General features: G+C 29.8%; 5 protein-coding genes and 1 long non-coding RNA gene across 10 annotated transcripts; 2 read left to right on the forward strand and 4 right to left on the reverse strand.

The window, feature by feature from the left end:
- Positions 1-121: 121 nt before the first annotated feature.
- On the reverse strand, positions 122-8,071 carry LOC128891457 (uncharacterized). 4 transcript variants are annotated; one of them, XM_054150951.1, is made up of 11 exons: positions 7,547-8,071; positions 7,073-7,211; positions 6,733-6,855; positions 6,236-6,435; positions 5,463-5,672; positions 3,921-4,089; positions 3,777-3,843; positions 3,537-3,696; positions 3,335-3,472; positions 3,134-3,247; positions 122-3,061 (listed from the first exon to the last, which is right to left on the reverse strand). In XM_054150951.1, exons 1-11 carry the CDS (start codon positions 7,618-7,620, stop codon positions 2,839-2,841), a joined length of 1,617 nt encoding a protein of 538 aa, XP_054006926.1. In that variant the 5' UTR covers positions 7,621-8,071; the 3' UTR covers positions 122-2,838. The 4 variants fall into 4 exon arrangements, with proteins under 4 accessions (XP_054006926.1, XP_054006928.1, XP_054006927.1 ...); XM_054150953.1 differs by lacking the exon at positions 7,547-8,071 and adding an exon at positions 7,386-7,534; XM_054150952.1 differs by lacking the exon at positions 6,733-6,855.
- LOC128891481 (uncharacterized) lies at positions 7,218-8,507 on the forward strand. Its single transcript, XR_008460833.1, has 2 exons — positions 7,218-7,447; positions 7,508-8,507. It is a non-coding gene; the product is annotated as an uncharacterized LOC128891481 (long non-coding RNA).
- On the reverse strand, positions 8,190-10,352 carry LOC128891480 (HIG1 domain family member 1A, mitochondrial-like). Of its 2 annotated transcripts, none has more exons than XM_054150984.1 (3): positions 10,214-10,352; positions 8,739-8,878; positions 8,190-8,632 (listed from the first exon to the last, which is right to left on the reverse strand). In XM_054150984.1, the coding sequence occupies exons 2-3, from the start codon at positions 8,869-8,871 to the stop codon at positions 8,448-8,450; spliced, it is 318 nt and encodes a 105-aa protein (XP_054006959.1). In that variant the 5' UTR covers positions 8,872-8,878; positions 10,214-10,352; the 3' UTR covers positions 8,190-8,447. The 2 variants fall into 2 exon arrangements, with proteins under 2 accessions (XP_054006959.1, XP_054006960.1); XM_054150985.1 differs by lacking the exon at positions 10,214-10,352 and adding an exon at positions 9,244-9,428.
- Positions 10,353-10,865: 513 nt separating this feature from the next.
- Positions 10,866-12,122, forward strand: LOC128891472 (MKI67 FHA domain-interacting nucleolar phosphoprotein-like). The gene is made up of 4 exons (XM_054150974.1): positions 10,866-11,136; positions 11,220-11,447; positions 11,528-11,636; positions 11,719-12,122. The coding sequence occupies exons 1-4, from the start codon at positions 10,999-11,001 to the stop codon at positions 11,961-11,963; spliced, it is 720 nt and encodes a 239-aa protein (XP_054006949.1). The 5' UTR covers positions 10,866-10,998; the 3' UTR covers positions 11,964-12,122.
- LOC128891469 (homeobox protein Hox-C6) lies at positions 12,081-15,860 on the reverse strand. The gene is made up of 5 exons (XM_054150970.1): positions 15,594-15,860; positions 14,976-15,258; positions 14,362-14,660; positions 12,364-12,521; positions 12,081-12,204 (listed from the first exon to the last, which is right to left on the reverse strand). The coding sequence occupies exons 2-5, from the start codon at positions 15,251-15,253 to the stop codon at positions 12,115-12,117; spliced, it is 825 nt and encodes a 274-aa protein (XP_054006945.1). The 5' UTR covers positions 15,254-15,258; positions 15,594-15,860; the 3' UTR covers positions 12,081-12,114.
- A 2,919-nt stretch (positions 15,861-18,779) lies between these two features.
- LOC128891478 (probable small nuclear ribonucleoprotein Sm D1) lies at positions 18,780-20,007 on the reverse strand. Its single transcript, XM_054150981.1, has 4 exons — positions 19,850-20,007; positions 19,586-19,662; positions 19,266-19,463; positions 18,780-18,999 (listed from the first exon to the last, which is right to left on the reverse strand). The coding sequence occupies exons 1-4, from the start codon at positions 19,861-19,863 to the stop codon at positions 18,917-18,919; spliced, it is 372 nt and encodes a 123-aa protein (XP_054006956.1). The 5' UTR covers positions 19,864-20,007; the 3' UTR covers positions 18,780-18,916.
- Between the last annotated feature and the right edge of the window lie 459 nt (positions 20,008-20,466).

Genomic DNA, 20,466 nt, shown 5'->3' on the forward strand with positions numbered 1-20,466 from the left:
GTGTAGTACGTAATAGTACCAAATAGGTACTATATCATCTCTAGATATATATCGCATTATGAATGTAAAGAATTACAAACTATACTTATAAAACTCTATTAATAAATTATTACACAAGAACAATGGTTATGGATGTCTTTATTGTACAGATATGTGTAAATACAATGAAATACAACTTTGCATTAATGTAATATTCAATATATACCATCTGCATTTACATCACGTTTATATTTCTAGTCATGGGTTGTTTTTGTTCATTTTTAAGTATATCATTTAGTTAAAGGTATCTAGAATATAATCTTTCGACCTAAACATTTACCCAAATACCAGGATAAACATGATTTTTAGCAATATTGCAGTGACTATATTGAACAAAAAATAATTCTCAAAATATCTAAATATATTTCACGTATTCTTATCACATAAAATCTGTTAAAAATAGTTTTATTTCTGCAAATAAAATAATGCATATGTAAGAGAAATTGCTTGGAACTTGAAATCTTAATCGCGAAATAGGGTAACACCATTAATATTTAACATTATTGGTTGAGTATATGAATATCTTATGTCATTAACATAACAGAAAATCCACCGTAGATCAACAAATTTCATATGGTAAAATACACTTATTAGTTTAATGATAGCATAATTGAACTAACATCTATTGCACACAACCTCCTATAACATCTAATCTATATTTATGTAACTTGAAAGAATAGTATAACCTTGTAAAATAGTATTTGAAAAAAGACTTTTTGGATGGAAGAGTTTCGATAGAAACGAATTTGGCCATTTACGTATGACTAATAGTCACTCCACAGCAATACATCCCATACACAAAGTCCAAACCAGTGTGTATCTAAACAATTATATGCGAGAGTATGTTCCGCATTGAATATCCAATTATAATAGTAATCTAATTGAAATATTCATTCATCCACTTTAATGTTAATGTTCTGCATGTAATATGTGGCAATACTCAAAATATAGTCAAAATAGATTATTTTATCATTCCTAGTTTCTTTAAGAGTTAAAAAGCTATAAAAATAGCTCTCAACTAATGTTTCAGCCACAGCCCATATGTTATTAATTTTTATTCAACATTAGGTTTTCTCAAAGGCAGGATTATTTTGGATTAAGCTATGAAAATACTTCTGTACATTGATTTAATTACAGCACATATAAATATTAAGATTTTTTTCTTGTTTGTTTAGTTTATTATTAGAAACCCTACTTTGGTTATGGCCTATATTGTATGCAATAATCGACTGGGAGTTTGCATCATGGATATGCAAATTTGTATTCGTATCATTTCTACTTGTTATCATTCAAAATTCTTATAGTTTATAAAAACTAATTAATTTGTCGAATGTTTGTCGCATAAGTAAATTTCAATATACGCCTACATTTATTTTAAACATTTGATAATACTGGATGTATTGGCTCTAGATATAAATTCTGGTTATAAACTTCTGATATCTAATTTAATTATTATGATCTTAAGGAATGCGTTGAATTATAAGTTATCCAGGCATCTGTAATAAGATAAATATTTGTCTTTTTCAAAGAACTCAATCATTATATGAATACCTCGTGTAAACGTATGAGGTATGAAGTACTTTCGTTCTTTCGTACTTTCAGTATAGATACATAATACAATCAATGAATTTCTATTATACTTAATGCTTTAATTTTGTAATTGACTTCAATATATTTCAACGCTTGTTTCCTTAAGATAAGGTAATTATTTAAGTTTAAATTTAAGAAATAAATTATACAAATACATTATACAACAAATACTAAAATTGGTATTAATACTGTAGAACAGGGCTTTCCAACCACTACTATGTACGTTTTTTCAAAACGCAATAAGAAAAACCAATAAAAATGTTATAAAGTAATACAATATATGTATATTGATTCATATACTTTACTTTATAATCCATTGTTTGCCTTTAGTTATTAATAGTACATAACCTTATTACATGACTAACTAGTGTGCAAAGTGTTGCAGGATGGAAAGCCCTACTATGGAATGTTCAATCATAAGATTAATTTCTATAACTATTATAGCTACCATCATATCGTAATCGAATTAAAACGATTAGAAACTTCGTTCATATTTGCAAAGAAGTTCGTCAATAATTTCATCTTCAAATACAATGAATTTGGATATTTTTACAGGCAAAACAGAAATTCTTTCAAATTATTTTGTCAATATGTAAAAATTTGGACACATTTATGTACATATTACAATCGACAAGATATGTCACAAATGGAAGCATTAGAATACTCTCAAATTGATAACTAATAAAAGAGTATGATAATGTGATATATTTTTTAAACAATATAAAGAGTATATGTAAGTAAATTTGAACACTTCTTTGCACATTTTGTAATAATAACTTATTTACTACTTTGTAAACATTATTTTGCCAAATACTTTTGTGTACTTAATATATTAAAAAGATCATCTTAAAACAAACAAAAATCTAATCAAAGATAAATATTTGCTAACAACAAATTGAACATAACAAGTAAGTACTTATTTATTGACATAACGTCAATATAAGCAATGAGTCAAATATAGAACCTACCAATAATTACATACCTAAAGTGATATTATTTTTAAAAGAAACTTCTTACTAAACAAATAAAACATTGCAAAACTGATACTTAAATTGATTAACGATCATCAGTTACTTATTTATACTTAAAAAATTATATAATTTATATGAACATGTTAAACGAAAAAATACGATTTATATGAAATTAAAACATAACAATATTTTTTTTTTAACAAATGTAAAAATTAAGAAAAAAGCAATTACATATGTTTCATTTACCACGACTTTCTGTATTAGCCACATTTCTTTGAGAATAAATGGAACCTTGAGTTAATCCTCGTAGTGGACCTTTCCTCAATTCTGGATTAGGACCTTTGGCAACATAACGACTTCCAGAAACCAAATTTGTATCATGTCCATTTGCTACTGTTTTGCTGAATGTTTCGTTTGTCAATAAATTTGGATCTGGTCCTGACCATGGTGCATAGTCAGGTCTAAAAAGTTTGCAATAATAATAATGATTTCAATATTTTTATTAAGTTTAAAGTGGGAGATCTAAAACTTACAAAAGTAAGTCGTTATTAGCTCCTTTCGGTAAATCAGGGTTTGGTCCTACAGGTTTTGTCAAATATGGAGACTTATATTCATTATCTTCTGTGGTACTGGTTCCTCGAGAAACTCTAGAAATGTTATTGCAAATTGTGTCATTGATTATTTTATGAGAATTAAAACCATTATGTTATTATAATATGTATAATATGTCTTACTTTGGTATTTCTATCTTATTTTTAGATCGTTTAGATTTTTCCGACTCTACGTCCTTCACTACTTTCTTAATTGGTGATGCAGTTAATTTTACAGCTTCAGTTATTGGTGGACTGTCTTTCCTTTCATCACTTCTACTGCTACAAATTGTTTACATATATTTAATATACAATAAAAAGTTACATTTTTATGACATAAAGTTACCTCTGGCTACTGGATGTACAGAGTGGTTTCGTAGCTTCTTCTGTAACCATAATGCTCAATATATGTATTGCTCTTTCCTCATCATAATCAACACTATCCATAGCAAGAACTATTACTCTTTCTGGTACTGACTTATATTTTTCCATTAATCGTGCTTTCACTAAAGGATTATGATTTCATATATAATAAAACGTGAATGTTAATATTAATATCTTATAAAACATTGAAAAATATACTTACTTTTATTTTTCTCTTCTAAACTCTTCATACGTGGTGGTGGAGTAGGTGCAGTTTGTTCATTCTTTGCCTAAAAAAATATTGTCTAAAATTAATTACAAATATCAAAGAAATCAATCAATAATGTAAGAAAATGTGATACATTACCTGTTCTTCTTCCCTTCTTTTTGTCAATGATTTAGGGGCTGTAGGGTTTCGCTTCTCATAGCCTAGATCAATCAGTTTTTCAGAAGCTTTTTGAACATTATTATCGCTTTGTTCCAAAATGTCAAGCAACATAGTCTCTTCCACCTTTGGAAATATATTTTTCAGGTACCTGTACATACATTTTTAACATATTAACAATTTCTAGAATTGGTTAATTTGTTGCCAAGTACATATATGGACACAGTCTACAATATAAAATTGAACATTATGCAACTGAGAATTTATCCGTAAATCAGAACAGATATACGAACAGTCATTGAAATAAACTAAATATTAATACACTAGCTTTGATGATTAATAATTGAAGTACATATTTCGAAAATACTAATTATAATAATTTGTATGATATGCACATGTGATGTAAAGTCTTGCAATACAAAATAGACAAGATAATTGTACATGTATTGCAAATAACTTAAACATTTTCAGAGATAATAATTTTGTTTGACTGCACACAAAGTACATGGACATTTTAAGTCATAATACACATGCACATATTATCATGCGTAGGCCACATTTCTTTTAAATAAATGAGTTTTCTAATGCATGCATAACATGTCTTTATTTATCAAGATATCTGATTTGAAACTTTGAATCTGATGCACATATATTATTCTATTTATTATTGCATGTGTATATGTAAGTATGTATACATAAATATCCAAGTAACTCATTTATTATTGTGAAGGTTCTTATAATAGCACACATACAACATATTAACAAAAAACATAAGCTTCAATTTTGCCACTAAAAACTGAACAGAAAATACATTGATGATATAAAACTGAAACCAACCTATCTATGATCTGTGTAAATCTTACACTATCCAACATGTGTTGTACTGTAAACCAGGAAGAAACTGAAATGAAAAAATGAGTCCTAAATGATATATACCGTGTATAAAAAAAGAAACATGAAATGAAAATTGTGAACATAAGAAACAAAATATCAATCAAAACAATAAATAAAAACTGAAAAAAATATTTTACTGGCCATTTTGATAATATCGTTTTGTTTAAGACTACTTCATACAATTTTTTCTACTATGCATCATATATATCTTCGCAAAATTTTACTAGATCAATCACACTAAAAAATTTTGCATTCCCTTATTACACTGACATTTGAAATATTAAAGTTTGTACAAATTTTAATTGAAGAATTTTAACACATTGCAGATAACAGTAAAAAAAAATTGTAATTATTACGAGTGAATCATACAATGTGAAATACAAAAATTAGTATGTAAATTGATTAAAAAAATTTCATTATATAATCTGCAATGAGTACTAATACATGCTATTACTACACAGTACTGAATGGTCATATACGTATATGAAATATATCAGATATTCAAAATGAACAAGTGAATATAGTGCTTCATTTTCTATCTGATACATTTTTATGTGACTATAACAAAATACAATATCAACATCTAGCATCCATATTCGGTGAAACTGAAATTGTAAGTATGGGAAAAACCTAAGTTTCATTTTTGGGGAGTTGGGGGCTGGCCGGAACCCCCGAGGTGGACTCAATGTTAGAGCTGCATGTATAGCATGAGCCGGTAATCGCCATCTTGGTATTGCATAGTTTGAGTGCACTCCAATAGGTGTGCATGGTCCTGGAGCACACAGGGGATTCTTTTCCACTTGAAGAGCGCTGACAACCAAAGCTGGTCTGTTATGGTATCTGAAAGACATCAGCTACTACCTTAGCACTATACCTGACACTGTGCTATTAAAACTTATCGAAGAAAACAATATATAGCCAGCATAAAGATAACAGAATACACAAGAAAGTAGAGTTTTATGTAGTACTTAATATGGTCTGGATATAAAAGTACAAGAAACCAAACTGACAAAGAAATTATCGATCAAAGTTTGTTTAATTCCTTAACATACTATTCTGCATCCTATATGGACCTAATAAACCACCCAAAGGACATAAACCCATATCTCACACGACGAACATTGAGTTAATTTAAATGATGTAAATAGTACCTTTTTGTATACAAATATTTATAAAAATGATATCCTCAAATTAAGGAAGTCTATAATCTATGTTATTGTACTGGTGTTTGCAAGGACATAGGGACAGTGTAAGTAATTAGTTGCATAGGTCTGTATCTGATACTGATACAGGTAATATATGAAAAACCAGTATCTGTACGAGATACAGAACTCAGTGTTAATAGTAATATATAACACAAATGGACTCCTAAATATTTAAGGTTTTTAAATCTTGAAACTTACTTTCTTAAAAGAAATCGAATGTGGATGTCAGAGACTGTTGGAAACATGGCATTGATTGTAGCAACTTGTAGCTCAGAATCTGAATTTTGTGTTAAACTTGTCTCCATGTTCCTTATTGGTGTTGGTGATCCTATTGTCATATCTCCAAATCTGTTTGTCATTGCGCTAACTGATTTCAGTGATAATGGAGTTTTCAGCTCCTACATAAATTATGTGTTCTAGTTACTATGGATTTTGTTATCAATAACATATCTAATGTTAAAAAATAAATTTATATATCAGAAACCTTTGATACAGAAATGTTTGATCGATCATTTAATACTACGGTATGTAAAATCTTGTGATACATTAATGTATTCAATGTTAGTGAATTCTCACTTTTCATAGAGTTTGACATTTGACAGATCAGTTACAATCTGATCAAAATTTCATTGTATCAGAAACTCATATGTAAAATCATACAATGTACAATGCGTTTACAATTAAAGTTTACCTACCTGTAAACTAGGAGGTAAAAACGCAAATTGTGGATTAAGATAGGGAGACGGTGTTGGATAGATTTGCGGTGCTCTGTGAGCCCCTGCATAACCTAAATGTCCACCACCTCCATTTCCTCCGGACTATTATTTTGCGGTATATTTTATATTTTTTATCCAAATGCAGCATGTGCGTATGATAAAAATACATATATTGCGAGTGCATTTACAAACACTTTAAATACGTGCATATGTGCAATTTAAATATATATATCCAAATATTATTTTTAAGTGAAAATGGATGTGTCTGTTAGATGATAATTTAACACATTTAATAGATTATCAGGAATAATCTACTGACCTGCATGGGTATATCTTGAGAAGTTGTAGCAGAACTCAGTGCCATTGAATTTTGTGATTGTACATACTGAGCATACTGCCAATACCTTACTCTCGGGTCTTCCCATGTTGTCGATCGATTAAAATGATTTATGAAATATCTGAAAAACGTTTGATCTAATTGATTTACAAACTAACTGACATGCAAGAATATTTCCACTTGCTATGTCATATAAAATTCAAATAAAAAAGTTTTCACTATGGTTATTATATGTTCCACGTTCGTAGAAACACGAAGAAATTTAACAATGAACAATTTTAATTATTTGTATTACGTTTCATTAATATTTATGCAACGACAGAGCTATATGTCGATGTGATATCGTCATTGCATAATGTAAGCCGTTTGCAGTAATAAAATTTCCTGATCATTGATATTAATTTATCGTTATTTTAGGTAGTGTAATAGGAGATGTTTTTGCAAAAATTTACATACGGACGTCCACTACGACAATCGTATCTGCATTCCCAACCGGGTGGCAATTGACTCCTGTCACTTTCTTCAGCCATCTTTACGTATTTTGTTAACTCAGAGAAAGCCCTTCCGGCTCTTCCTAGAGTTAATGCTATGTATTTACTGATCACGATACTATCTAATTACAAGACGTTATTTATTACACGAAATCACCTACTCTAGTGATAAATTGTTTCGTTCATTACATAATTAAGCGTCGAATGTCCCGCAATACAAACTATTATTTATAGTGCGTGAAAACTTTGTTTATATTTTAATATCGATCACTAATACAAAGATTTACGCCTCATATTGGTGAGCAAAGTATATTTCAAAATATATTGACAAATCAAGTTAATGAGTGTTGTGTGATACTTTATTTGTTATATTAAATTTTATTATATACATAAATATCTTATTTGTTTCTGAAACTTACTTAAATTCATATTTTTTAATACTTACACATGTTGAGTACATAAATATGTTTCATATCATGTACATGTAGCATATAAAATTAACTAGAAAGAATAGAAATATATTATTAACATTTATTCATTAAAACATACAATTGATAATGTATCTATAACATAAGGGAAAATAAATTATATCATAAAAGAACAAAGAGTTTTTAGTAAAATATATATTTTAAAGAATAATACATAAAATTAAATATTTATTGTGCTCCTCTATCATAGAATTTGAGATTAGATAAGTTCACAATTTTTTAGAAGTATAATGCCAGAAATGGTTTGTACCATAAATCCATAATTACATGTTTAAGTTAATATTTTTGAATTTGTATTTTAAAAATTGAAATTTCCTACTTCTCATTTTCTTTATACCATTGCTATATAATTAAACACTAAAATAGTGACGAATATCATCATTTATTTTTTTTTGGTTTTGTTAAGTCTGTGTACATTTGATATAGCATTCCCATGGTTAAACATCCTATTGCTGTACCCTGAGCTGCAACTCTGAGTTGTATAAGGAATATTGAAGGTCTGATTGTTTTTGTTCTCCATTTGTAGACACCTACTCCAGCTATGATAGTAAAACCTAACATACCTATAAGAGAAATATTATTCATAAATATCTTAAATATTTATATATATAGGAAGATCTAAGAAAAGTAAAAATCACTTTTCATTATTTAGATCTAACAAACACATACCTGCTACAAGAAAGGGTGATCTTTTTGCTGCTACATACAGCTTGTCTTTCATTGACTCATTATTCTCTAATGCTAATCTTAGAGCCTCGTCTGGGATTTCTATTTCTTTAGCACTTTGCCATGAATCATCCATTGTTTATCTTGCAAAAATAAGTACTTTTATTTAGACAATTCATTTTATTTACATGTGTTTTACTTAACATTTTGAAATTAATGTACTGTTAATATCTTAACTACTCAGACTGCGACTTTTCTCCCTTTAATCAATAGATAAAAAAAATTATCAGTTGGCAATTGCCTATCTGTATATACACATAAAAATCTTATATTGTGTTTGTACTTTATCCATTAACACATTAAATTTATATGCTAGAATGACCTATTACATCATATAATATAGCAATTACACATTCAAGGATACTTTACAGAATTCTCATTAAAATTTTAATTAAAATTACCAGTAATTTATACATAACAATAACAATAATAATAATAATAATAGTACCTTTTCAACAAGATTTTCAAAATTTGTATCATCATAAGTTACAATTTATTGAAAACATTACAACTTTTATTTACGATTTTTTTATATTACATTATTTCAAATTTCTATATAGTCGACACTCATTGTTATCTACATGTATTCAATGTATTCCTTGTGCAGTTATAAAGTTAAGCATTTAATATTTTGTTTTATACAGCACGAAAAGAAAGTATATTATTAATATACAGGTATAATTATTTATATATATATATAAATAATTATACCTGTATATATATATATCCATGATTAACCTTGCACGTGTTTATTACATCATAAGTATGTCATCATGTTCATTTATTAGTCCTTTCTAATGAAATATAACTCAAAGGTTTTTCACATTGACATGATAATCTTTGTAAACTATAAATATGTTCAAATACAATGAGCTCAAATCAAATACTTTTTTATCTCATAATTCTAATATCTCGTATTTCTATTGATTTTCAACATAGCACGCGCATGTTCAATGTTATGATAATGACATTGAAAACTATTTAAGTCCTTTATTTTTAAAGTTACTTCACATTATGAAATCGATATTGATACTTCATATTAATCAAATGTAATTGTTCAAACACCAAAAAAATTCATATTTTATCACACGTGGGACACTTTTGTGTAAATTTTCGAGATTATACACTTTAACAGTTTCGGTCGATAAAATCACTTGCGACGAAATATTATCATTGAATGACGCACTGTACAATAGTTACACGACATTGTAAAATAATTAAAACTGTAAATTATAATAATGTTTCACATTGTGTTATGTTCATATCAGTGTTGAATCGTACGTTTAAAATAAGTTTCAAACTTCTTTTATCAAAATGTGAAGTATTTTCTGTTAATAATTCGTTCAGTTGAATAAATTCGTAATATTTAAATATTATTTAATTTCTCAACATCTTTGCAAGTGGATACTGATGATTACCTTTGTTTTTTAAACAACATGCGAAATTCACTACCGTTTGACTAATACTGATCGAAGAAGACTATCTACTATACCAATCCTTCTTTTACGACTGTCATGAGGTGACTGCCAGTAACTAGCATATCAATCCACGCATGGTTCTTTCCTGCCACTAAATTTTCTCTTGATCAAGCAGAACGATACGGTGCTGCTCCCAACACGTTTCTCGCAAAAATCATGCAACAAACGCTCTCATGTTTGGCATATATAATTTTCGTCTTTGAGTTTGTTAATTCTTGCCGTCTAAAGGTTCGCTCTTACGTGATATGCAATCACAGTTTTTAAGGCGTGCTAAAAATCGCGATTTCTAATAACATGAGAAAAGTCACGTCTTCTTTTTTTTTTTTGTGATATTTAGAATGTTACAAGCCCTAAGATTTTCGATGATGCTCGATGACGTGCTCGATGTCACGTAAAATAGTTGTTTAAAAAGTATGTTACCCCTTCTTTATAAAACGATATCGCGCGTAAAAAAGGCTGTGTAAAAGCTGACAGACGTCAAATTGCCTCAAAAAATGAAATTGTTTATTTTTATGCTTGTAAATTTGTAGTGAAAATAGCTCCATCACCCCCACTGCCTGTCTATAGTGACATTGGTAGAAAATTCTGCGTTTATTGCCATCTATCGCCAAATTATTTGTACTCCTTTAGTTAGGTTTGGTTAGGTTAGGTTAATGTATTTGTTTTCTTTTACGTTTCGTAATTTATCATAATTGAGTCGTAGGAAATTGATAAATTTCTTCAACATGAAAATAAAAAAGAAATCTAATGCCGTGAGAGTTCCACCACTTAAAAAAATTATAAAAGTCAAACGTAAATCGTCAGACGTAGAAGAGGAATCAACCGTGACCAAAGCATTAGAAAACATTAAAAAGGTTTTGGAGGTTAGATATCACATGTGAATATAACCTATAATTTGACATTTTATTAAATTTGATAGAAGTGAAATGTATGTTTGTTTTTACAGAAGAAGATTTCAGATAAAACAAAACCAGTTTCAAAATCGAAAACAATTAAATCAAAGAAAGTTAATAAAAGTAAGACGAATGTATCGAAACCGAAACCGCGAAGACAAAATACAAAAGGCGTAGTGTACTTGGGTCATATTCCTCATGGTTTTTATGAAGAACAAATGGCAGATTATTTCAAACAGTTTGGAAGAGTAACAAGGGTACGAGTCGTTCGATCGAGGAATGTGAGTTCATTTTTCAAATATTGAATAATTGAGTATATGAAGTACATAGTTGGTATATAAACATATATATACTCTTTCAGACTGGTAGGAGTCGTGGTTATGGATATGTTGAATTCTTACATTCTGAAGTTGCAAAAGTAGCTGCTGAATCAATGAACAATTATCTCATGTGTGGTAGATTATTAAAAGGTGATACATGGAACTTTATACAATATAGTAACAAACAATTGTTTCAATTATTTTATATTCTTAATACAATAATTTCATTTAGCTACTTACATCCCACCTGAGAAACAACACCCAGGATTTTTTGCTGGCACACCTTGGACAAAGAAAGCTTATCCTAAGTTAATAAATAGAAGTAATATAAATAAAAGGAGAAATAGAAGCATTCAGGGACAGGAACATAAAAGTTTCAAAGAAAAAACTAAAAACAGATTGGCTGCTCTAGAAAAGGTATTAAAAGAGAAAGGTTATGACATAAAATTTATTCCAACAGATGATGTTAAGGTTTAACAACTATAAGAATTTCATTAATATTGATTCAGCAAAAAAAGAAGATGTAAAATATATTGATTTTAGTATTACAGAAATTTTTTCTCCATATGAAACACTATTTACAATTACAGAATCCTGTAAAAATATTTTATATTAGTAAAATAATTTGTCACAAGACATTGAGCTTTCCCTGTCCATTTTCTAATCCACATTTTGTTCGTTTCCATTTCATTCGTCTATTTTGAAACCAAACTTTCACCTAAAACATAAATTCAATGCTTTACTAAGAGATAATGGTTTTTTCTATATAGTAAGTTCTTAAGTTCGTGGCTCTGTTCTTATTTACGTATATTTTGTCACAATATTTGAAGCAAGGAATATTTTTTCAAACATTTTTTAATAAATGATATCAATTCACCTGGCGTTCTGTTAAATCTAATGCAACGGCTATTTCATAACGTCGGAGCCGTGTGAGGTAATTGCTATGAGCGAATTCATGCTCAAGATGTCGAATTTGTTGCTTTGTAAATGATGTTCTTTCTTTCCGAGGCTTATCACTGGCTATTCTTTTGGTCCCTGAAATTTGACGATTTTATGTTTTGCATATGTCATATTTACTATGATATTCTCTGAAATAAGAGATACAAAAGATTGAAAAGGTAATATCCTCGCGTACTCGAGGATACAATTTTTGCGGCGAAAAATAATTTTCAAAAATTCTGTTTCAAACACAACGTTATTTTTCCTAAATAAGTTGCAAGCTAGGATTCTAGCATTAATATAATATTATGTTAAATATGTATTAAGTATTGTGTTGTGAGGTAGTGTTATTCTGCATGTTATGTTGACACAATTAGCGTCGCCACAGTAAACACCGAAAGTTATAGTATTTCAATTTAGGAAGTTGTAGATAATTAATCGACCCCTTTAGGAACAACGAAATCCATTAGTGTGGATTGCAATTCTGTCGATCTTGAAAAATGTGTTCGCAACGAATATGGTAATCATTAACTGTCCTGGATTCGCTGACAGCTTCTTGATCTTTAGCACTTTGAGGAATAGCGGAACCGCGGTAGCGTTTTAGCAGACCTCAACTTTTTGCAGTAAAGTGGCGGTTAGATGAAAATGGTTTCACATTCGATGCGTCACTGCCAAGTTGAACTCATGTCGACTGATAAACGTGCCGCTCGCATAATGTAAGTTGCTAGTATCGTAGGATCATCTACGATGATACATTAAACGTGGTCGGATCGGTGGCAGAGATCTTCGTTTTACTTCCGTATCGCTATCCATAATTGCTAACTGACATTAATCGGACTGTGGGTGTTTATGTAAATTTATATTTTTATATATACAAATACAAAAGAGAAACATAAATTAAAGTATGTTTTCTTTTCTACATGTAACGTGTATTTTATTTATTTATATATGTATATTTATATTATACATTATATTATTTTATTATGTTATAGTTATTTATATTATTAATTATATTATTGATGCATTTATATATGTATATCCTTGTATATTTTTGTATATTTACGCTTGTCGTAAACGCAGTTCAATACTAGATAAATATTTAGACTACATTGGCTTTATTACGGCCACATTGGCGACGGAAAAGGCATAAACGAGACTAGTATACGTTAATTGCCAACGTAACACCTTATGGGCGTGCGATATGCTATTTTCTTTATCTTCTTCCAAATGATGATCTCTTCGATAAATATTCAAAAAAGATTATTTCAAGGTCGAAAATTCAAAGTCATCGATAGTTTTGTTTTAATAGAGATTGTGTATTTTCATTATTGTAATATTGCAATTGATAAAAAGACAAATTCAAACATATATAATATATCGACCTTCGGATGACCTTGTGAAGAGTTATTATACAATCATACTCCAACGTTCTCTTTATCCGCTACAATACTGTAATAATGAAAATACCCCTTCACGTTTAAAAAAAACATTGATGCCCTTGAAATTTCGAAAAATGTGAGCTTGAGATACTTTTCGCGCAGATGGTAATATTACCCCTTCGGAACTGAAAAGTTTTTATTCGAACAATTTGTTCGTATCGTTTAAAGTAACGAAGATATTTGGGGATACCTTAACTGGGACACTTTACATATAATTTTAAACAAAAAAACTGTCATTACTTATTTCATGTCGAATAACAATTATTAAAAATAAGCGTGAATAAAAGTAAGAAATCATCTATCAAACATTGTTTCCGTAATTCTCGTATCTAATAAGCATACTCGTGTTTAAAAAAACAATTCATGAATTATGTGATTGAAAGAGAAGTAGAAATTCCATTAAGAGCTCAAAGAGAAGGCATAGAAAGTTCGTTGCTACGTTAATTGTCGAATTTTTCAAACATGCATGTCTCCTACAAATTTCAATTTTATCTTACCAAACTCTTCCGATGTACGACGAGTTTCATTTTCAAAGGAAGTATTAGTGGTGCTCGTACTCTGTAAATCTTGCGATGAATGATACATTATTTCACTTTCAATGTTCTCTATAGTGTTTTGACAAAGTGGAACTTCCCATGTATGAAATATTGTCGTTGCAGTGATTTGACGACTTTGAGTTTTCTCGGAAGTAAAATTCTGGGTTTCGTCCATAAAGTTTGAATATTCTTCTTCAGTTGACCGTTTAATTGCATCGTGTTCATTAATATCGACACCTTGGCGAGAATAATGCTCCCATCTTGTTAAAAAAACGACACGTCCAATTTAATTGTACTATTAATGTTTGATAAGTATTGTTTTAACATTAATACAAATGTACACTACTGTTTTTAAGTATTTCAAAAGTTATTATAATAGAATTATTGAATCCAATAGTAATAATAAAATTTAATTAATTTAATCAATTATCAATTTAAATTGTTGTTCATGTGTTAACTGTACGCGCGATTTTTCCTCAACGCCTATTGTTAGGAAAATGTGAAAATTCGTTGGACTAGTTAAATAATTAATTTATTAAAAATTTAGTACTCAAATGATGAAATATTTGTTGTACCTGTTTATTCGATTATTTTCGTTTGTATCGGCATTCACGGTGTAAAGTGGAAACTGATTAATTTCGTTGAAAGAATTACGTGATGTCGATATGTTGCAAAAATTTGATAAGTCATTCCAAAGCCACCTGTGATTCCAGGTAGAGTCTAAATTTCCAGAAAAACAAGAACCCTGAAAATTCACCTGAAGATAGGGTAGCGTTGACGATGTTGATGGCGAAACGAAAACATTTTCACAAGATCGCTGACTCGTTGAGGCCATATCTTTAGGCCGATTCATTTTATCTAAATATAGAATAAAATAAATTATAATGTAACTTTAGTTTATACGTGGAGCCACTCTTAAATTTACGTAAAGCTTTTTAAGAAATTGTTGGGCCCCCCTGTGGCCTTCATAATTTACGTAATTTTTCCCTTCGTCGTCAATTAAAGTGTCTCAATAATTTAATTTTCTTTTTAGCATACTGATAACCTTTTAACAATTAATAATGTATGATATGTGATAAAGTTATTAAAGCTAAGCTATTTAAATAAATTTATTAAAATTCTTTCGTATCGCACGACTATGTAATTAAAGAAGAGACGGTAACGTTGCTAGAAAATATGATCATAATTCTTACCTTACATAAACCATTGACACACGCACAAAACGTTAAAATTTATTTAAGACTTCAAGAACACTGATATGCTCCAACACGACTTGGAATCTCTTTAGAAGAATGATATCAAAATTGATAAAAAAAAAAAAAACAATTATATACCGAATTAACTGAAGTTTAATTTCACTTTATTTTTCTAACAATCGAATGACGTATCAAACTAGAGAAGGAATTATAATAGAATAATCATTTTGTATTAGTCTAAGATCGCGCACTGTTTAATTTGTGAGTCGCCTAAGCACTAACTCTGAAATGTCAAGCGAGTATTCGTAAATGCCCTGCGATAGGCTGCTGGAACTCGATGTGACTGAAGAACACGCGAGTGTGGGAGTTAAACTGAAACGTCAGACAATTTTTTTTCAGAAAATTCTTCTACGATTTAATCCACCCAAGCAAACCTTATGACATTAACTGCGTTATTTTCATTTGCCTCCAACCAGTTCGGGGCACTTATGAAATATCGTTTGAAATATTATTTCGAATAACACGTAATTTCATTTCATAATTATTTCCATATCTGTGAAAATAACTTTTACACATATCCTTTATAATTGTTAGGAAACTATCAGTATACTAAAAAGAAAAATTAAATTAATAAGAGACTTTAATTGACGCAAAGGGAAAAGTTACGTAAATTAGAAAGGCCGCAGGTGGATCCAAAAATTTCTGAAAAAGCATTACGTAAATTTAAGGGTAGCTTCACGTATAAACTATAGTTACATTATAATTTCTTTTACTATAAATAAATCAGTAACAAATGTGAATTCACTCGTGATCGTTCTCATCAGAGTATCATCGAACGTCACAGTCATTACTCCGTCACGAGTGCGTAAATCAATGTAGAACCTGCCTAAGAAAACATGAAACGAAGAATGGTGGCCACGAAAGTGTTCGTATATCCCTGGTAGTCACGGACATTATTTAGTTTTCTTTTTCTTCTCATTTGTATCGAATTACACGTGTTTGGGAAAGAAAGTTTTCGTTCGTATACCTCGAACGTACGTTTGACAGGAAACGGAATTCCGTGAAATATGAGAGACTGCTATGTGCCAGGCAGTCTGCAAAGATCTGTCTAGGGGTAAAAATATTGTTTCTTCTTCTGTTTCCGTTATCCCAAAATCCGTTCATAACAATGTCTATTATCTGTATTTCTTCTTAGTACATCAATAGAACATTTTGTTATCTATACGAATACACTACGCAGCTTAATTATTTATTTTGAAGGCGCTTAACTGATTTTTTTTTCGGAAATGATACTCAAAACCATTGTATCTGTACGCATGGGGGGCTGTGCCCCCTCGATCCTCCTGAAACCAATATATTAGGTTGTCCCAAAAGTTTCTTTCGTTTTATTAATAATTAATACATACACAATATTTGATGTTTTATGTTACATTACAAAATTGTGTACAATTCATTTCGCTCCATTACTGTTACAGTGTCAATGTCTAAAAAATTAGATTGTCTATTTATATAATAAACACTGTCACAGAAAATAATTGAATGCAACTCACGAAAGAAACTTTTAGGACAACCTAATACATCCCTCGGTGTAACATTCCTCATGTATGTACAGTGTGTTTCGTTTAACTAGCAAAGTAACTATATCTCGTGACGCACTGAAGTTACGAAAAAAATTTAATTACAAAAATTGTTCGGTTTGTAGGGTACAATCATATGATGTAATTTTTGTCGAACTTGGAATAGTAGGGAGGGTGGATTTCAAAGCCAAAATAAGTTTTTTAAATGGAACTATATATTTTTTTTTGTCATGACCTGATAGCTTTTTTTCGAAACGAATTCAACGGTATATCACATTATTTAATTTGCTGTTTCCAAACGTTAGAAATTATATTATAAACTTGTAACGTTTTGAATAGGTAATGGTAGGACATGTCGGGTTGCCGCGGCTATTAGCTGCAACACTGTAAACAAAGATCGACCTTCTTATGTCTCCTGAAGCAGATCATTTTATGTTATCGAAAAAAATGAATACAATATTTATATACTAATTTGGCATTTTCCTGAACTGTTAAGGACATTTTTAGGAAATCAATCATTTCTCTAGTATTGCACTTTCTCAAAATAAATGAGACTCGAGCCAAACATCACAACTCATCAAAACAAATGACAACAGTGTTACAGCTAATAGCCACGGCAACCCGCTATGTCTTACCATTACCTACTCAAAACGTTACAAGTTTATAATATAATTTCTAACGTTTGGAAACAGCAAATTAAATAATGTGATAAAAAAATATATATAGTTACATTTAAAAAACTTATTTTGACTTTGAAATCCCCCCTCCCTACTATTCCAGGCCCGAAAAAAATTACATCATATGATTGTACCCTACAAACTGAACAATTTTTGTATATAAATTTTTTTCGTAACTTCAGTGCGTCACGAGATATTTACTTTGCTAGATAAACGAAACACACTGTATGTACATATTTGCAAGGTACGCTGCAATACGCATAGTGTGGGGTGTCGTGGCCCAACCCCCGATCGGAGGCAAGCCACCTGACAAATATCTCGAAAACTAGAACCGGCCGGCATGTACATGTATAGGGAAAAGTTGTTCAAAATAATGTTCTTCATAACGTACTTCATAACGAGTTTTTGGCAATTTCATCATTATATTTATTAAGAGTTGTGCAGCTAAGGCTGTAATTGAACTGCCCCAAAAAAAAAATATAAATATACCCCTTCGATCATCGGAGTTATAGAAAAAATACACGATTTTTTATATTATAAAATAATTCACAAAGAAATGAATTATAGGTCATAAATTATTTTACCTACGTGAATAATTAACGCAATCTAGAATGCAACATAGAATAGGAAGAGTACTCCATCTGGGTGAAACGTGGAGCCAAGTTACGTTATAAATTAATGTACTCCATAGGACGTACCCATCCAAACAGAATATTTATATTTAAAAACAATTAAAACAACAAAATTGGTCAGTTTACGTAAATCACTCTGTACCAGAATGGATGTTGGTTTAAAAACTTACATCAGACTGATCTTTTGGTGACGCATGTTAGAGGTATCACTAGATATAAAAGAAACACTCTACATATGTATATATATTTATACAAATATTAAAGCTATCAAGGTACTTATAATAAAAAGTTCTGGCATTAAGTTAGAAAATCAGTGCAGTTTATTGGGCTTTGATGATGTCGTATAGTATGTATTAACATTACGCGAATATAAATCCTTTTCCTTAATTGTGAAAATGTTGAATTCAATTTTCTTAATTACATCATACTTGTGCCTAACGCCTGCCTCTTCCTCTACCTCGTCCACCACGCCCACCCCTGGTACCACGTCCTCCTCGTCCTCGGCCACGTGCAGCTCCTAAAAATAATTAATTATGACATTATTTACATTATTGTACATAATATACATAATACAGAATTGAATAATAAACATTACATAAAATCATATACAAAACATAGTATTTATAATACGAATAAAAAAATAATGTTTATTGATAAGGAATAATAGGAATGATTTTTCTTCTAATAGGATCATTCTTACAAAGATGTGAAACTTATTTAAAGTAATTTGCCATAGATCTCAACAACTTCCAATTATAGATAAAAATTTATAAATGTATAAACCTCTGGCAGCTTCCTTTTTCTTAGCTTTTGCTTTTGGTGTGTCATCTATGAGTAATGTTTCAAGTGGTAATGAATCTGGTAAGATGTAATATCTTATATTATTGCCTCGTAAACTTAGAGTATCTAACTGTACAGGATCCCTATTTTTTATAGTCATTTTTACTGTTTTCAAATGAGTGTTCATTGCCACATCCACTCCTGAAAGCAAAAATAATATGAAACATAATGTGTTATACTGTAAGTTTAAATTAGAAAATGAAAGTACTTTTCATTCAACAAGTAACAAACATGCAATTATGAAATAGGTTATGTTGTCATACCGGTAATAGTGCCGTGTACTTGAGTACCATTCTTCAATTCTATCGTAACAGTCTCGTGACTGAGTTTCATCAAAAATCTAAAATAAATACAATATTATTCAGCTAGTAAAATTATTTCAAGTTAAAACACTAAGAAAAGTTTGAATGTAAGATTTTATACTATAACCCCAAGTTCTCCAAAATCAGTAAATTGCTGATATACACAATTTTATGCGAACATTTTAAATACTATATATTTATAAAGTTTGTTATTAACTTACATACCTTACAAGCTTCATGTTACTATTATGTTTTCTATGTCACGTTAAAATTACAATTTCATCTACTTTCATATCCTCTTTCCTTGTTGTTTAATCGTAAATCGTAAGCAACAGTAAGCAATTGTACCATCATAGAGTAGCGTCAAGGGTGGAAAATTTCAATGGAACCAAGTGGAACCAGAGAATTGGACATATCAGTGATGAGCAAAACCCTAGGATTCGAATAAATCTGAAGTTCGCCGATATATTTGTCTCTTTTACTCTTTCGAACATTTCCCAGAGAAAGAAACAAGACAAACACATCGGCAAACTTCAGATTTATTCGAAGTCTAGGGTTTTGCCCGTCACTGAGCTCTACTAATACCAACTGTAGTGGTTATCATCAGTTGGCGTAACTGGTGCGTCCACTTGCTAAGCAGCCCCATCAGTGGGAAAAAGCTCAAGTTTGTAGTAAAAATAGTTTCTATTCTTGCTACTAGATGGCACAATTAACTAAAGGGTCGATATTTAATGTTGTATTAAATAACTATTCATCAAAATAATACATTTCTAAACTATTTAAATATTAGTAAATCGTATTAATTACGCATTTATGAAAAATAAAAAGCGATTGTTTAAATG

Source organism: Hylaeus anthracinus, unplaced genomic scaffold, assembly GCF_026225885.1.
Source record: "Hylaeus anthracinus isolate JK02 unplaced genomic scaffold, UHH_iyHylAnth1.0_haploid 12001, whole genome shotgun sequence".
NCBI lineage: Eukaryota > Metazoa > Arthropoda > Insecta > Hymenoptera > Colletidae > Hylaeus > Hylaeus anthracinus.

Bases quoted from the DNA above. Each gene is read 5' to 3' on its own strand.
- LOC128891457 (XM_054150951.1), bottom strand. From the start codon at position 7,620: ATGGCTGAAGAAAGTGACAGGAGTCAATTGCCACCCGGTTGGGAATGC. The intron at 7,212-7,546 runs GTATGTAAATTT...AACGTTTTTCAG, and splicing joins GATTGTCGTAGTGGACGTCC to ATATTTCATAAATCATTTTA. The intron at 3,248-3,334 runs GTAAGACATATT...TAACATTTCTAG, and splicing joins AATAAGATAGAAATACCAAA to AGTTTCTCGAGGAACCAGTA.
- LOC128891480 (XM_054150984.1), bottom strand. From the start codon at position 8,871: ATGGATGATTCATGGCAAAGTGCTAAAGAAATAGAAATCCCAGACGAG. The intron at 8,633-8,738 runs GTATGTGTTTGT...TTTCTCTTATAG, and splicing joins ATCACCCTTTCTTGTAGCAG to GTATGTTAGGTTTTACTATC.
- LOC128891472 (XM_054150974.1), top strand. From the start codon at position 10,999: ATGAAAATAAAAAAGAAATCTAATGCCGTGAGAGTTCCACCACTTAAA. The intron at 11,137-11,219 runs GTTAGATATCAC...TTGTTTTTACAG, and splicing joins ACATTAAAAAGGTTTTGGAG to AAGAAGATTTCAGATAAAAC. The intron at 11,637-11,718 runs GTGATACATGGA...AATTTCATTTAG, and splicing joins GTGTGGTAGATTATTAAAAG to CTACTTACATCCCACCTGAG.
- LOC128891478 (XM_054150981.1), bottom strand. The intron at 19,464-19,585 runs GTATGACAACAT...TTTTGCTTTCAG, and splicing joins AGTACACGGCACTATTACCG to GAGTGGATGTGGCAATGAAC. The intron at 19,000-19,265 runs GTTTATACATTT...AATTATTTTTAG, and splicing joins GAAAAAGGAAGCTGCCAGAG to GAGCTGCACGTGGCCGAGGA.
- LOC128891469 (XM_054150970.1), bottom strand. From the start codon at position 15,253: ATGAATCGGCCTAAAGATATGGCCTCAACGAGTCAGCGATCTTGTGAA. The intron at 12,522-14,361 runs GTAAGATAAAAT...GTCAAATTTCAG, and splicing joins TCGTACATCGGAAGAGTTTG to GGACCAAAAGAATAGCCAGT. The intron at 12,205-12,363 runs GTGAATTGATAT...TTTATGTTTTAG, and splicing joins TAGATTTAACAGAACGCCAG to GTGAAAGTTTGGTTTCAAAA.